The sequence below is a fragment of the Epargyreus clarus genome, unplaced genomic scaffold, assembly GCF_041222505.1.
Source record: "Epargyreus clarus isolate Ecla_fem2 unplaced genomic scaffold, WU_Ecla_fem_2.2 ptg000004l, whole genome shotgun sequence".
NCBI lineage: Eukaryota > Metazoa > Arthropoda > Insecta > Lepidoptera > Hesperiidae > Epargyreus > Epargyreus clarus.
Window position 1 is genome coordinate 6130425 of NW_027332212.1, and position 16983 is coordinate 6147407.

The following is a 16983-nucleotide window of genomic DNA, read 5'->3' on the forward strand; positions in this document are numbered from 1 at the left end:
AATCAAATAAACGTGCAGAATAAACGGTTTTGTTGATGCATATTATTTTAATAAATTCACATTCATAAGGTGTTATACATTTTACCTCGCTACAAAACCAACAAGTAAATATTTCTCAATAAAAAATTGTATTGCTTATTTTCAATTTCAACAAAAAAATTCGCAGAACCGATATTGCTTTTTAATAATCTGGCTTGAATTCGGTTTGGAGCGTAATTGCACCTTGCACAGTGCTAACAAGGCGGAGGGCGGGCCGCCCAGCCGCCCGCCCAGCCAGCCGGATATATAAGCTCGCGCTGAGGCTCTACGGCCACATCGCATCACAACGGCTGGCTCTACAACAGCTTTCCTCTGTGCTGAACACTGACTAAAGGTAAGATCAAATTTCTTATTTTTTATTCACAACATTTTTTATGTATGTGTGTTCATTCCACTCTCCATATTTTTTAAATTTATTTATTAAAAAAATATTCTGTGTATTTATGTGAGTACTATTTATATTTTTTTCCTATTTTATTTAAAAAATATTATTTTTAATTTCTATATAATATCTTTTTTTTGTTAATGAAAAAGGAGTACTAAATATATATTTAAACCATCTTTATTTTTAAATTCTTAAAACTTTTCGAAATTCAAAACTTACATATTTTACATAAATTGTAAAATATAATTTAATTAAAGTTACTTTGTGTGCTTCTAACTAGAAAGATTATGTAACTACATAATCGTAAATATTATTTCCGTTGCTAAATATAGATTTATTTATATTTTCACTACAATATTTCTGTTCAATTTACTGTTAATATTTTCAACGTGTCATATATTTAGGCATCATTGGTCTAAGACTTAGACATTTTCGAATGCATACAAATACGTAAAGTATAATAATATCGTAATGTTTACGTCTAAAAATAAAGCAGATTACTCGTGCCGTTATCAGATCATAAATTACCTTCTATATATAGGTGAAAAATTGCGAGCAATCACGTATGATTGCTTGCACGTGTAACATTTATTTTGAACGCCGGGAATATTGTGTTTGATACGACAACAGTTTAACTCTAACCCAATTCGTGGTGTAAGAGTCAGATGAACGTATCTACATTTTGTCAATTTTACAGGAGAGCAAAAATAGTGTGAAAATTCGCCACTTCAAACTTTACCAGATTATTAATAGAGATAATATACAGTAGTTCAAATAAAAATATTGAATATAGCGTTACGTCGTTTTGCCATTTCACAAAAGACTACATTGTGGACCTTTTTGTGAAAAAGAAACCATTTTTGTTTTTTTGTACACACGTCCATCTGACTCTTACACTGCGAATTGTGCTGGTATAGACCGTCGATGGCAAGGTTTCAATCCTTGTCTATTAGTTTCGTTACACAATTTTATTTATTGTTACGAGAATTCCCTAGTCCAATACCAATGGTAAGAATTCCCTAGTGGTCAACGGTCCAGTAAATAATGATGACTGAAAATTCGAACATTAATTGTATTCTATTATCTTACTGAAAAGCTCTAAAGCTTATCAAACACTACCAAACAAAAAAGAGAAAACCAGTGGACAAAAAAGTTAAAAAAGTACTAGAAGATTTCATTTGACTATATGCAGGGTGGCGTAAAATTAACCACCCAATTTTGTTTTTGAATTTGAATAGGCACAAAATTGGATGATAAATTTTTCGCGACCCTATATAGATATGAGATGTCGTTGTATCGTATCGACGATTTCTAACCGACTTTAAAAAGGAGGTGGTTATCAATTCGGCCGGTAAATTAATTTTTTTTACAACCAGTGACGTAGACGTGCGGTTGAGTCCTAACGCAGATCGTTTAAGCCCAAGACACCTATAGTGCTTGAATGCTGAATTAAGTTAAAATTATCGGTATGTGAAGTCTTGTGTACTTGCACTAGTAGTAGACTAATTATGATCTTAAGCAAGTTTAACAAATGAACAAGTGAACCGCGAAAATCATAAAGCAGCTGACACTATTGTACAAAGTACATAGTTATTTTGAAGGTGGTAGAACCCTTTGTGGTTCGACTCCGGCGGCGGCACCGCCACACCGATTTCTGCCTAATAACAGCAGTGTTAGGCACTGCTGTGTTCCGTTTTGAAGGGTCTGATAAGGGAGACATACTTTTCCGAGGCGTTCCAGCTTAGTCCTCAGGGGAAGCGTGTTTAATGTTTTATTTAATTGTCGGCCAAGGTTTCCTGTTGTCCATCGACAAAGTAAACATTCTTCTACATGAGAACGAAACTCTAAAGAAAAGTTACTCAGAAAAGAAAGTTATTGTCGCATTTTTTAACTTTCCTTTTCCAAATGAACAAGCCCTTGGTAAGTCTTTAGATAATAACAGAACACTCTTAAAACAATATTCCGCTCATGTTCGTAAATTATTAAAAAAAAAGAACAATCAACTTCTCTGATGTACGTATTTTCGTTTTACTATAATAAAATGAAAAAAATATATAAATAGATATTTCTGTAGGACTATTTTGTACAATAAATGTTACCATATGACGATATTAGACAATATCCTTACTTCTTTTTACTTAGTTTCCTATTAGAGATAGGTGAGTATACCAGCACTCAGACTAGGTCTTGCATACAATTATTTGAATGCTTACGAAATACATCATATAACTTAATTAACTCCTACACGAGTTCTAAATATAATTACTTCTGTACTTCAACAGGAAACTGCATTAATTTAATAGTAACATTAGTATGCAGTGTCACAAACACTGAATTCAACTCACTAGTTCCTTCATAAAGATAAAATTTCACTAGACATTCCTCCATATAAATAAAATTTCACTATGAGTATAAAAGTGAAGCATACTTGTTCAACGCCCGTACAAAGTACAGAATACGCTTATTCGAGTATATCCCCTGAAACTCAACAAGTTTCGCTTTGACCTCTTTGACGCTGGCCTTGTTTGGCTGCACACGGGGGCTTTTGAATTACCTGCCAGGCCTGCTATAAGCACTCATGTTTGCAGGACAAAAGCTCTGCAGGCCGCCTCGTTGAAATATATGCGAAGCTCGCTCTACTGTGACTGAATAAACGAGACATTTTATTTACGTATTTCGAATATGTGATTATTCAGTAAACAGTTTTATTGTACATATGTATCATTATGACGCACTTTATAACTCAAGAATGTGTGTTGTTTAAATTTGAATTACTATTACCTACTTTACATATTTATTTCAAATATTTAATATTTATGAAGAGTTATACTCGTAATATAGAATTCATATGTCAAAAAAGTCATGAAGCATTCGCAAATATTTTTCGAATAATATCCTTAAAATTTTGGAAATAAATGATTGCAATTCATAAATGACAATTGAGAATGTAAAATTTGCAACGATAGATTACTCGATCTGTTAAAAAATCTTGTTGAACTAACAGTTTTAAACGAAACTTGTAAATAAATTGATACTTAATTCCGTCAAAGATTCTCTTCGAGTTATCTCAGAAACTTAATGCAAACAGGAACACGGATAAGGATAGTATAATAAAGAGGTGTAGTCCTATGTCCTATAGGTGTAAGATGTAGGTGTCCTATAGGTAGGTCTATGTCCTATATTTAATAACGTTTTACCTCATAAATACTTCAGATCCGCGCGATCTCGACACATGCATGGTCGGTTCGTAGATAAAGTTAAAAAACCCCACACGAAGATAAACACGGACGGAACCGTAGACTTGTAAATAAGACCCGTTGATGTCTCTTAAATCTTTCGTTTATACCCACATTAAAGTTACCGAAGCCTGTTTAATACTTTTAATTTTCTTATCAAGGACTTGTTTAAGGTTTATTAAATTCCTACTTTCCGCAGTAATCTTTATGAGCCTCATTTTTGTCTTTAGGTAATACGGATTATCCCTAATATCTTGGAGTACCTTTAATGTAAAGAAGATGTTTCCACGAGTAAGTTTATTTTACGCGGTATGTGTTAATCTCGGCTTTCAATTTTGTATATACATTTAACGTAGTAGTTTGCGTTTCGTTGGAACGGTTTACCGGCTGAGTCACTGAGGTGATAATCTTCGTCTTCAGTAGGGGCAAAGCTTCTATGATTTAGAACCCTTATTCTATTCAATATATATTGAGTTGATTACTGATGTTTAGAGCGACAGTGACCGCTTACTACATAATCGTTTCCTACTTCAATTTTATAAAAAATAAAACAAAAAATCATATATAATCGAATTCTACAAAATTATTAATGTGTTTAAAAGTTTCATAAAGTTCAATAACATCAGAGTAGAATTATAAAAATATACAGGTAAATTCTGTTCAAGGTTCATCTCGTTTCAGATTCAGATTTCAGCACGTATTTAGTTTTAATAAGCAAATTTGCCGTGTTTTAGTGTGAGGGGTATCACGGCCGAGTCTAAGGGGAATTTCAGATGACTATAATATCTTGTAGCAGTAACTTGACTACATTGTAATCAAAAATCTGTTTATTTGGATTTTGAGAGTGAAATCTACTTTTTTATTGTAATCTACACACCAAAGAGTTCTTTAAATAAAATTGCAAGGATGCATGAAGCCTACGAATTTGCATTTGGGCACCACAGTGGACCATCTTCTAAACCCATCTCACTTTAGGTGGAGCGCAATAAGATAGTAGGTTAACGACAAAACGTAGAATTGAGTTGTTGCCATGTATTTGTGGTCATCTTTTGGTATATGTTTGGTAGTTCATATAATTTACCTATGACATCATTACTTAACATATATTCATACTTCTTTCTAAATTATAAAGTTTAATTTAAATTCCATCTTACGCTTGCGTCACGCAACCTTTAGTATAAATTGATGTTGCATCTATATTAAAATCAAGTCCGCATTATTATAATATAAATACATAACAGATTATGCAGACAAAACTTACAAATCAGCTATCATGCGTAACGTTCTACTATCATCTATTAATTTGTGTACTATCAAATAGACTTTATATAGATAGATATCAAATAGTATTTTCAAGATCAGGCTGCATTAATGTAGGTACATACACAGTTCAAAATAAAGGCATTAAAGTAAAACAAAATCATCGTGACGGAATGTACAGGCCTGAGAATTGTTTCACACAGTTCTCGTCATCAACATCAACCCATTATTGGATAGTCAACCGTGCTGGCCAAGTGCGTATTGATAGATTTTTTTTTTTAATTTCTCAGGTCTAGAAATCTCCTTAAGTTCAGAGTTCTCAAGGTGTATGCAATCTTCCAATCTGCATATACAAACTATGGCTTAAATCTTTTTCACTCTCAGACCTATGCCCACAATTCAATAAAGTTTAATTCATATGCTATAAATTCCTCAGAACTAATTTCCAATGCAGTCGGCGCACTTCCCTTAATAACATTAGATCGGAATTCCTTTGTCTTTGATACGCCGCTTATAGTCGTCCATTAAATGACATAATTGACCGTCTAATTCCATTTCACTAGAAATCGACATAATGCCTTTAGAATAGAATACATTCCATCTTTATTAATGATTAACTTTTGTTTCGAACATGTGAAAGTTATGGTTATAAACAACGTAATGTAAATGTAAAATGCAATTCTTACTTTTCTATGAACGATTTGAAATAGAAGAGAAAATATATAAAATACATGTTTTTGCCATATAAGGTGATCAAACCCATCGTGGTCATCAATTCCGGAAGCCTAGCCACACCCATTTTTGTCTTATAACTGCGCTACTGTGTTCCAGTTTGAAGGGTGTGGTAAGGTAGAGTCACACGTGATGTTCTAGCTTACTCCTCAGGGATAGCAAGTTATCAAAACACCTGTGTTATCTCTTTTCTTTTTCATGCATAGGTTATCTGGAAGAAATCGCTACTTAGCGATAAGACCGCCTATTGCATACTGTTTGACCTGTGTATGTATTTTGCTATTATTTAAATTCAACTGTAAGTGTGCAATAAAGGGTATTCTATCTATCTATCTATCTATCTGTGGCCGACTTCAGACAGAACCCCATTCCCAGCTGGCGTTGCTAACAAATGTCCATTACCGACAGTGACGTACTTAATGGACGTCTATAATATTGTTGTTAAAAATCTTCGTCCTGTAATATGAAAAGTTTGCGTCTAATCACCTCTAGCCCTTTTCCAATAATACGCATACCCTGAAGGCATATTGAACTTATTAGTGAAAATCCAACCATGTTTACGATTTTCCGGTACCACGCAAATTTCCTTACATTTATTTACTCAATATTATGATACACATAATTATCCTTTATTTACCGTATTATACTCGTACTGCAGATATACTAATGAACTGAAATGCAAATTTCAATACGATGTAATTTAGTCGTCGCAGATAGCAAATTGGTTTGAGAAATTTTCCTTTGAATGAAATGTAATTTTTATTATTCTAAATTGAAATTGTACTGACTATTTTGTTATTTTCCGATGGTTTGAATAACTCTTTGTCGTTGAAGTACGAAGGCATCACAGCCACACTTATTTTTTCCTGATTATGGCAGTGTAAAGAGCTGTCGTGTTCCAATTTGAAATGTTTGGTAGCGTAGACATACTTATCCGAGGCCTAAGTTGGTACGTTTATCCTCAGGCAGCAACGCATCTGTTTTCGATATAGATAGAACTCTGATTTCCTCTCGGGTTGACTACAGATGCCTTGGGCGGCAGTAAACTACCGTCAGGTTGACTGCATGCTCGTATGCTATTACCATAGATTATCAAAGATACTTCGCCGCCTTTAAATTGAATGAAGCCACAAACGGCTTATTAGTAAGTTCTTTTTTTGAATTCTTGACAAATAAAAACCTTTTGAGAGAAAATTTACGAATAAATAACTATTACTGCGTAATTTACATAATAAATAAATAATTATTTCAAATATTTTAGGGAGTTTTAGCACGGAGACGTGGCAAAACTTTTTTACGCAACAATTTCAATTGTCAAAACAGGTTACATTTTCTTGTTAGGAGTGAGTAATCTTTACTAATGGCTATTACAAAAAAATATATAATGAATTGTTTTCTTAGCATATTCTGTGTTCTACATTCTAAGATTTTGTCTCAGCAGGTGCAATGATGAGAGCCAGTGGAGCGGTGGCCGTGGCCATAGCCGCGTTGCTAGTCTGCTGCAGCGCCGATCCTCATCAGGTAACTATAACTCCTAACTTTTATATTCAAATAACCCTGCATAAAGATACCCCGTAGTAATGAGTGACCCTCACTGATGGATATTTATATCACTAAGGGCGACTACTTAAAAAAAATTGAAGATCGTATTAAAAGATCCATATTAAAACAATTGATTATAGTAACATACCAAATAATCTGTTCTTACTTCTGAAGTTTTCTTACTTTGAGGTAAGTTTTTAACCAATCACGGTCAGTAATATTTAGGAGCGTATGTATGTCTGTATCATCTTTGGCATGCCTAGCAGCCCAAACGGCGTGATGGATTTTAATATATTTAGATTCGTCAAAATTGTAAATTGCTACTTTACTTCTACTTCCCGTTCCAGTTAATTAAGCAGTTGGGTTTTTGTTTTTGTAATTTCGTAGATTGTCTAATACCTCAGCTTAAGTGCTTTTTGTTTGAAATTATTCAAGATGGTTTTATGCATTATAAATAAACATAGTTCTCGTTGTTTACTCCGAGAAAACAGACGGCGACAGAATGTTAATTAACCTTAAATTTCAGTTCTAAGTCCTCCATTCCAACAATTTCGGAGCAAATATTTAATGAAAACTTAAGCTTCCAATCAGATATATAATCACCAAAATCAAGGCTTCCACTTAAGTTACAAATTAAGAGAAAGAATCTCACGAAGCACCCGAGCTTATGTCGGTTTCGGTTTCGTTTTCGTTCGCAAACATTACCAAGTCAACTTGAATTAATACTTTCTGAATTTATGAGCTTGTTACAATGTTTCAAAGTCGAAGTTGCTTGATATAGGGATTGATGAGTTTGAAAATGTTTTGCAGAACTCGCGTTTATTAGCAACCTATATGGATCAATTAGCTCTACATATGTGCTAATATAGGGATGCGTTGAGAATTGAAATTGATCCGGGATTCCAAAAATTACTTTTTAAATGATACTAAACCTCAAAGCCTGATTTTAGTTCTTTGTAAATTTTCAATAATACGGAGGTGTATATGCATGTGATCCTCCTTCTGATAAGTGGCCACTGCTGCCTATGGACATGTGTAAACATCTCCAGATAAGATTAGGTTCTTACCTGAGGTTGGTCATTGATGCGCTGCTAGCTCTGAGGACTAATTTAAAATGCGTCTGAAATGTATTTCGTCCTTGCTTCCCTTTAAACCAGAACACAGTAGAGCTTAACACTGCTGTTATTAGGCAGACATAGGTTTACAGTGGTATCGTGGTTGTTTATCCACGCAAAGGTCTTCTAGACTATGCCATATGGTCCTCTAACATTAAAAATTAATGTAATGATAAACTTTATAAGATAAACTAATAAGTTTCTTCTTACCAGGAACAAGATGCCATTGGCGAACACGCCACCGGAGATCGCTACGACAACGCTGGTAAGATATTGACAGATCACTTTCTATCCGGTTGTCGGGTTACAATTATCGCACATTGTGAATGCCTACACACACGTAACACGATCCTGAGCACAACTAGGGAAGCGAATTGATAAAATTATCGATATTTATATCGAAAACCTGAAATATCGATACCCGATAATAAAGAAATTTTAAAGGCAATATAATCAATAAATGGATGAGACATATATATTTTCATATTATAGTATCGTATCGACAATGGTTAATAATTGAAAAATTATCGATATTTTAGGGCTCAACTGTATCGATATTTTCGAACTTACTATATATCATTGCATCCCTAGGCACAACCGTAAACCTTTATCACCACCCTGTGACGTTTCAATGAAATTTATTAACAAATTTTCTATATTATGTACTTTATAAATCTATTCACATAGTTAGACCCTTGCACTTATTACCAAGTATATTTATATGTGATAAAACTTTATCGATTGAATCAGCACATCACTACACACATTTTATATTATAATATTTATTATTTACACGTCTATTTATGGTGATGGAATCGCACTGTTCACAGATAAGTTCGCACAACGATAAGTATTTCACTTTTTACAATGCACTGTGCATCTTTACCGCACTATTTGGTGAGTACCCTTAATGTTCTACTATACTTGCTGATATTTAGATAACAATATAACTATACATTGCGGTTGTTACAGGATACAGGCAGAGGGAAGAATTAGAAAGGATCTTACCCTACCTTCTGCAATACGAGAACCAAATGGGAGAGCGCAATATTAACGGCATTGGAGGCAGTTCTCTATTAGGCTTGAGGAATCTTGGAAATATCGGCGGACCCTCTTCGCTCGGAAGAAATTCGTTCAATCCTGACAGAAACATACACGGCATCGGTGGATCTTCTCTAATGGGTCGAAACCTAAACGGACTCGGTGGTTCCAGTCTTTTGGGCAAAGAAAGATACGCAAGATTCATCGACTCGCTGGGCGGTGGTAACTTTGTTCGAAACTTGGATTCAATCGGCGGCGGAAACTTTGTCAGAAATCTGGATTCTATTGGTGGAGGAAATTTCGTCAGAAATTTAGATTCTATCGGTGGAGGTAACTTTGTCAAAAAGAACCTTGATCAAATTGGTGGCCCCAACCTCGTTAAACGAACCCTGGACTCCATAGGAGGTGGAAACTTTGTACGCAACTTAGATTCCATCGGCGGAGGGAATTTCGTGCGTCAAGTAGATCCTCTGGGCGGTGGAAACTTTGTTTAAGTTAATACTCGGTTTCCATCCTATGCTCCGAACAATTCTTCGATTATTCTACGTAATAAATGTGATAATTAATGGTCATTAGTATAACGTAAGTATTATTTTTATTATTTAACATTAGAAGCCGGTATTTTCAAATAAAGACCTTGCAGACGTTTCATTTGTTTTTCTTAATAACCTACCTTTACTTCCTCCTGTTATATTCTAAAATATTGCGATATAATTGAGACTTTTTCGCGGAAGATTTCCTAACCTGAAAAAATTGTGCGTCGAATTCAAGGAGGTAAGGTGTTTTCAAACAAATATGTGATAGCATACCAATTATATAAAGTGTGAAATAATATTAATAATGTGATGTTATAAGGTCATAAGGCACGCAACCTGGATCCTCTCGGCGGAGGCAACCTGGTCCGCGAGGTGCGCGAGTCTCCTCAGTTCCCCTACCTCATGGCCAGGCAGTATGAGTACGGCACGTAAGTGTTTTATATAATATTGAAGTAGCATAAGCTAACTACCGTCACGTCATTCCTCCATCGCACCACTCGCCGAAGGATGAAGTTCCATCCACACCAACTGGACCCGTGGCGGTCCTCCACGGTTCGGTGTGCACGGACGTTCTTGCCACGAACGTGCAAGATGTGGAATGAACTTCCTCCTGAGGTATTCCCAGGGCTCATCAAAAAAGGTGCAAAAAGAGCTCTCCTTCAAAGTCGGCGATGCATTGGGGACTCCTCTGGTGTTGCAAATGTTCATAGGCGACGTTGACTACTTTCCATCAGGTAGCACGTCTGCTTTATCGTTAGGCTCAAATATATATATAAAAAACTAGCAGTCCACCTGATGGTAAATGGACACAATCGCCCATGAACAACTTTCTTATCAGAAGTGGCAACGCGGATGGGCTTCAACTAGAAACCCTTATTTTGGAAATAGTTACAAATGCCTTTTATTTATTTATAAATTTTTGTACCTACACAAATACAATACAATACCATACAAATACAGTAAAAAGGACTGTTTATTTCAAAATGTCCATGATGCTGCTTACCGTGTTCGTTGCTTTTTCAATATTACGAAAATTATTAAAACATACATTATTTCTGCGCATATTTTTGCAATAAAGCAGCAGAGTCCCCACAATAATTGTTCATGAAAGTTAATTCAATTACGACATTTGAACTTATTCCGTAGGGTCTCACTGTATAAAGAGTAGTGCCGTCGCCTAGTTCATACAATTTGAACTTGGACAAGTTCAACAGCAAACTATAATTAAATATTCACTCAATACTTTATTATATTAAAGTCCTAAGTATATATTTATGAAAGTGGTAGATCCTTTGTGGTTTGAATTCCGGAGATACACCGCCACATTTATTTATTACATCAATTTTAAGCACTGCTGTATTTTAATTTGAAAGGTGATCGAAGGGACAGACACTCATAAAAGGCTTAGTCCTGGGAATAGCAGCGCATCTTTTGCCGACCTTAAGTGTCCCATCCCCAATCATATCTGGGACTGGTTAGAGATGTCTATGGGTAGCACTTACCATCTGTTAAACGTTCATTTTCTACTCTTACTTTATTAAAATGTTAAATAAATCGTCGATAGCAAAACTTACCAATCATTTCTCAAAGTATTAGATCAAAGCATTTATTCGTCTAAAAATAAATTGGATTGAATCCAATTCACATTGAACTAAATAAACACAAGTGGAGCAATAGAGGGGAAACTACTCAACAACATGTGTGGGTGTTTTACTGATTTCGCTAAGAAAACCTTTCATACATAGATTAGAATTAAATGTTTTTATATATTTTACGAAATTTATTTTTGCTTTACTGAGTAATAATTTTATACAAATACACCTGTGGCGTAATATACAACCTTTAAAATTACGTATTAATACTTACTTTCTGGGGGCACGGCGGTGCCCCCGCCAAGTCGAGCAATATAATTATTACGTATGCTACTTTTTTGACGTTACTGAAGTTTAATCCGTAATGATTAACTAATTTACATTAATTTCCACCCATCGAAATACATTCATATCATCGACTATAATTAATCATGATTGAAAATTTAAATAAACATGATATCTTAAGTTTTCACATCTTTATTTAAACTACAACTCGCCAATAGCCAAAGAAAAAAATTACACGGATGAAAAACAAAAAAAAACAATCAACTGTTTTATTTTTAGCTATTCAATAAATCTAGAATAAAATATCAAAAAATCCAAATTTAAATAAACGCGAGCCATGGGACGTAGTCACACAATCTGAAACGCTCGCTACGAGATTAACCTACCTCCTAACAATGTATACATTGCAGTCCTTACAGAATGAAGCGCGACCCCTGGGCTCCCCCGATTGAATACACCGGATATTATGAGGGTTTCCCCAAGCGCAACTTTGATGAGATTGACCGGTAAGTGAACTAAAATTAATAGAATGGTTTATAGATGTTCTAAACTTCCCTAACTATCCAACTTCCTATCAACGTAGAATATTTTGTTTGTCTGATTAGAAATTCAGATTGTTGGCTGAAGTTACCACACGGGTATTCCTTGTGGTAACTTCGGCCTGTCACGCTCATGGTCTACGATTCAAATCCCACATTTTTGACTTTTAAAAATTATGTGCGTATTAGATACAAATTATCGCTTTTAACAACACATTCAACGATATAAAAACATCGTGAAAAACCTACACTTTTGGGAATTCTTCAAAAACAAAAATATATCTCAAAGGCATATGAAGTCTACCGATCCACACTTAGCGTGATGGACTATGTCCTAAACCCCTTTAACTCTGTGAACAGACCGAGGCTTTGTAAAACAGTAAATACTCTATAGGTACTATTTAGACGAAGTGTTCTAATTTAGCGGTATCATAGTGAAAGTGGAGAAATGATAAATAATTTGTCATATTCTTCAGTCATAAAGTCACATCTAAAAGTCTAAGTGGGTGATGTAAACTAATTTGCACGCCACGACCAACTGGGGAAATTTATAGCTTCACCCGTTGGACCTCTAAAATTTCGTATTTTAACTAAAAACTTTTCGTTAAAAGTAAAAAGCACTTCGCCACTTTGCTATTTAGTATTAATAACCCCAACTCGTCCTGGAGTTAAATTTTCAACTCCAACTTTTCTTTCTAAGGTACATCCGGAAGTGAAATTAACCCAACATTTTGAATGCAAAAGGATTTCTCACATCCTGTATTATTATTCTGTGGGTTAGGTAGTAATGTTTATGCAAGCAGGGTTATTGGTTAGAACCTCGGACTCTCAATCGAGAGGTCTGAGGTTCGAATCCGAAGCACACACTTCTGATTTTTCAAAATTATGTGCGTATAAGAAATTAATTAAGTCTTGCCGTCGGTGAAGTAAAATATCGTGAAAAAACTTAAACGCCTGAAAGTAAAAAAAACTCAAACCAATTCAAACTTGGCCAGCGCAGTAGATTACGCCCCATTCACTCTGTGAGAAGAGAGAGGAGACCCGTACCCAGTAGTGGGACAGTAATGGGTTGAGGCCGATATAAATATACCATTTATATCGCATATATGAAAGAGAATTGACCCGCATGGTAACACTATAATGATCTTCTAAGTAGAACGTTGTGGGCTCGTACCCAATTTGGTAAAAACCTTTTATATTTTAACTAAAACTGGAATATTAATTTACCTTCATAGATCTAACATGGACACCTTCGTGAAGAAGCGTAACTTCGACGAAATCGACCAGACCTCCATGCCTTTCCCCTTCAAGCGTTTCTACCACCGGTATGGATCCAACTACGTTGACACCTCCTCGTAAGTATCAACAACTACGAGCCGACGCAGTTACTACCAACCTGACACGCGGTGGGTTCCGGGTTCGATTCGATTTTGTCTATCGTTTAAGTACTATGGTTCGTGTCATATGACTTTACTAAGTATGACAAATATTAATATTTTTTTCTTTTTCTTTGTGACTTTTTTAATTATGTTTCAATACAACTGTCTTAAATTTCCCTCTCGATACATCAGACCATCGTTACTTGTAATGATGGAATGGCGTGATTGTCCGAAACTTAATTAATTAAACGACTAATGTCCTAATGACTTCCGAATTGAGGAGAGCAATTATGAAGCATAGCTCATCGCGTCTCCATTCAAAGACGTCAACTCACACAGATGTTTTCTTTCAGGTCCAACTTAGACAAGAAGAGGTACAGGCCCGACTACCCCATGGACGAGATCGACCTCTCCTCATTCCCCATTGGCTCCAAACGATCCCCCACATTGAACTTACGTCACCTGTAAATCTTCTAAAACAATACACAAAATCTCCTCACAGAGCTACACGTTGATAATGTCTTAAAATCACAAGTACAAACAAAAAAATATATAATGATATTACACAGTAACTAAAATACTGTTTGTCGTGAATAGTGATGATTTATTAAACATAAAAATAAACTTATAAAATAACTACAACAACTTTGTTATTATTCTGCACGGTGATAATCCCTCAAAAGCAGTTTAATGAGTTCGGTCTAAATTTTATCCCCACTTACAACTTAGATAACGTGACCGAACTTTATAATAAGGGAAGAGACACACGAGCGACAGTGAGCGAATACTAGAGTGAATGTTCAGGTCTATGATCGTTGTTGACGACAGGCAGTATAAGTCGACGGCAGTCGGTGACGGTCTCTGACGACATATTACAACAATTGACAATCGATAAGTGTCGCCTGTGGGTTATCTCCCTTATGCATTATCTCGCGATGTTTTGCCATCCGAACTGTCGTAAATCCACTTTCATATAATTACTCTTGAACTTACTCTAAATGTTTGGACGCTGAAATGAAATTAAATATTTCAGCATTATTAATTATTGTACTATCGTAGACATTAAACTAATATTAGGGAGAGGATTTCTCTGTGAAATTTTAAATCTTTATTATCTATTTAATTAAAATATATCATACAATTATATCAAATTTGTCTCGAATATTTATTGTTAAGACAGATATGTAATAGATATTTATGATCATTTGAAGTGTGTTATTTTAATAAAAATATATTAAGAAAATTCATAGTTTGCTTAATTCGACCTGATTCCTATTGTCTTTAATATTTAAGTACACTGAGAATAATTTTAACCTACCTATTTACTAACTACGAAGATTTTATAGCCCACTGTTTGAAATATGAAAAGTAATCTACTTGAATACACTCAATACTGAATTTCTAAATGAGTAGGCTTCATTTGAATAAGGATAAAAATATTATAATAAATGAAAGTCATCTACCACGAACTGACTAATTAAATATATGATTAAATTTACATACTGATACAGATCATGCAAAATAATGTAACAATGATCACCTGACGTTTTCAATAAATATAAATATAGACATATGAATGGAATATGCCTATCTTGGACAATAATGGAACAAGAGTTATATTCATCTCTATTCAGATGCGACATTACTCCGTAAAACTAATTTGGTACATCTCGTATGAACAATAAGAACTAGTACACTTCATTTAAACAGTAAATAAAATATGCAAATTATAAACACAAAAAACCCGAGTGCTTCAAATTATTAACGTAAAACGGAAAAACAAGCACTACAATAATGAAATCCATTAAAACAGATATTTAATTAAACTGTGACTCGAATGGTAACAACGTGTATTCGAATGGTAACAGTCATAAGAGAAATTGTTATTAAAATAAGTGTGGCTAGTTCCCGTAGCTATCAAATACGAGTACACGGCAAAATCTCGTAGCTCCGTAGCGACTACGCCGTAGGCTATTCTGTAGCAATCAACTAGCGCAAATAAAACCTTCGGTTGTTTTGCAGGAAATATACCTCTGAGACTGCCAAGTACTTAAAGGAAAATTTCTTTGTATTATTTCTTTGTATGAAATTGGATAAAATATTTCAATTATTAAAAAGACGTGATTTTAAAGTAAGTAAGATGTGATCTGAATAAATATATAATACGAGTAGTTGTGTAAGAATTTCTACAGATCTGGTTTTTTTACATATTTATTGACTTGTGAGCCACAAAACATACGCTACATACAAAACATAGCTACTTTTATTCGCTTTAAACGACACTTCAAATTTACACGAATTTCAGAGAATTTCGGAGAATTTCAACAAGCGTCAACGTTGAGCTTTTAAAGACAAATGTTAGTGTCCGCCTGACTCTACCTTTTAATTTAATTTAAATGAACTTTCTTATTTACACGGATATATTTTTTGCTATCTTTTTTCGAGAACTTGGCTGGCACGCTACGGCGTGTCTTATTATTGGCAATTTACAAAAAAGTTGTACATAGCAATCAAGCAGGCGCACATACATAGACTTATTGCGTCTTGTCCTTGTCCGGCGTTCCTTCTGTGTACCCTTGCCTCCGCTAAACAACGTCGTCGAGCACTTTGAGCCGTGAATGCATCCAAATAGCTCATAATACTAGAAAGATAACTAAGATAATAAAGGTTATATTGTTGGAGGGTTGACAAATAAAAATCAAGAATGGGTATAAAAGGCGGTGCGAGCACGACGGTCGGTCATTATTATTCAAGACTTTGTGCGGAGCGGACCTCTTGTCAATTTTCATTAGGAATCTATTTTTGTTGAATCTTTGATTGTTATTGTTTTAATTACATAATTCATATTAAATATAGTTAAGGTTATTTTCCACGTGTATTTTTTTAAATAAAAACCGCTTCTGATAGCTAATAATATAATATTCTACCTCCAAATTAATTTGAATCATAATCTATGTGGTTGAGATAATGAATAAAGAGGCAACAGTTTTGACAAAGCTTATTAAACAATACAATACAATACAATACAATACAATACAATACAATACAATACAATACAATACAATACAATACAATACAATACAATACAATACAATACAATACAATACAATACAATACAATACAATACAATACAATACAATACAAAACTCTTTATTATACGTCAAAATTAAAAGTAAAAAGTACAAAGTTTAAAAATAAACTAATGTACAATTGGCGGCCTTATCACTAAAATAGCGATCTCTTCCAGGCAACCATTTACTTGTTGCACAAGAAATATAAAATAAAAGAGATTCAGTTACATA

General features: G+C 34.4%; 1 protein-coding gene across 4 annotated transcripts; it reads left to right on the plus strand.

Annotated features, from left to right (window-relative positions):
* Nucleotides 1-248: 248 nt before the first annotated feature.
* Nucleotides 249-14906, plus strand: Ork (orcokinin). 4 transcript variants are annotated; one of them, XM_073092711.1, is made up of 7 exons: nucleotides 249-373; nucleotides 7091-7173; nucleotides 8523-8574; nucleotides 10206-10314; nucleotides 12183-12269; nucleotides 13538-13657; nucleotides 14035-14906. In XM_073092711.1, the coding sequence occupies exons 2-7, from the start codon at nucleotides 7099-7101 to the stop codon at nucleotides 14147-14149; spliced, it is 558 nt and encodes a 185-aa protein (XP_072948812.1). In that variant the 5' UTR covers nucleotides 249-373; nucleotides 7091-7098; the 3' UTR covers nucleotides 14150-14906. The 4 variants fall into 4 exon arrangements, with proteins under 4 accessions (XP_072948812.1, XP_072948809.1, XP_072948811.1 ...); XM_073092710.1 differs by having other exon boundaries at nucleotides 261-373; nucleotides 12174-12269; XM_073092708.1 differs by lacking the exons at nucleotides 10206-10314; nucleotides 12183-12269; nucleotides 13538-13657; nucleotides 14035-14906 and adding an exon at nucleotides 9282-9991.
* Nucleotides 14907-16983: the final 2077 nt, after the last annotated feature.

Coding starts and splice junctions, on each gene's coding strand:
- Ork (XM_073092708.1), top strand. CDS start 7,099: ATGATGAGAGCCAGTGGAGCGGTGGCCGTGGCCATAGCCGCGTTGCTA. Junction 7,174..8,522: donor GCAGCGCCGATCCTCATCAG/GTAACTATAACT, acceptor TCTTCTTACCAG/GAACAAGATGCCATTGGCGA. Junction 8,575..9,281: donor AGATCGCTACGACAACGCTG/GTAAGATATTGA, acceptor CGGTTGTTACAG/GATACAGGCAGAGGGAAGAA.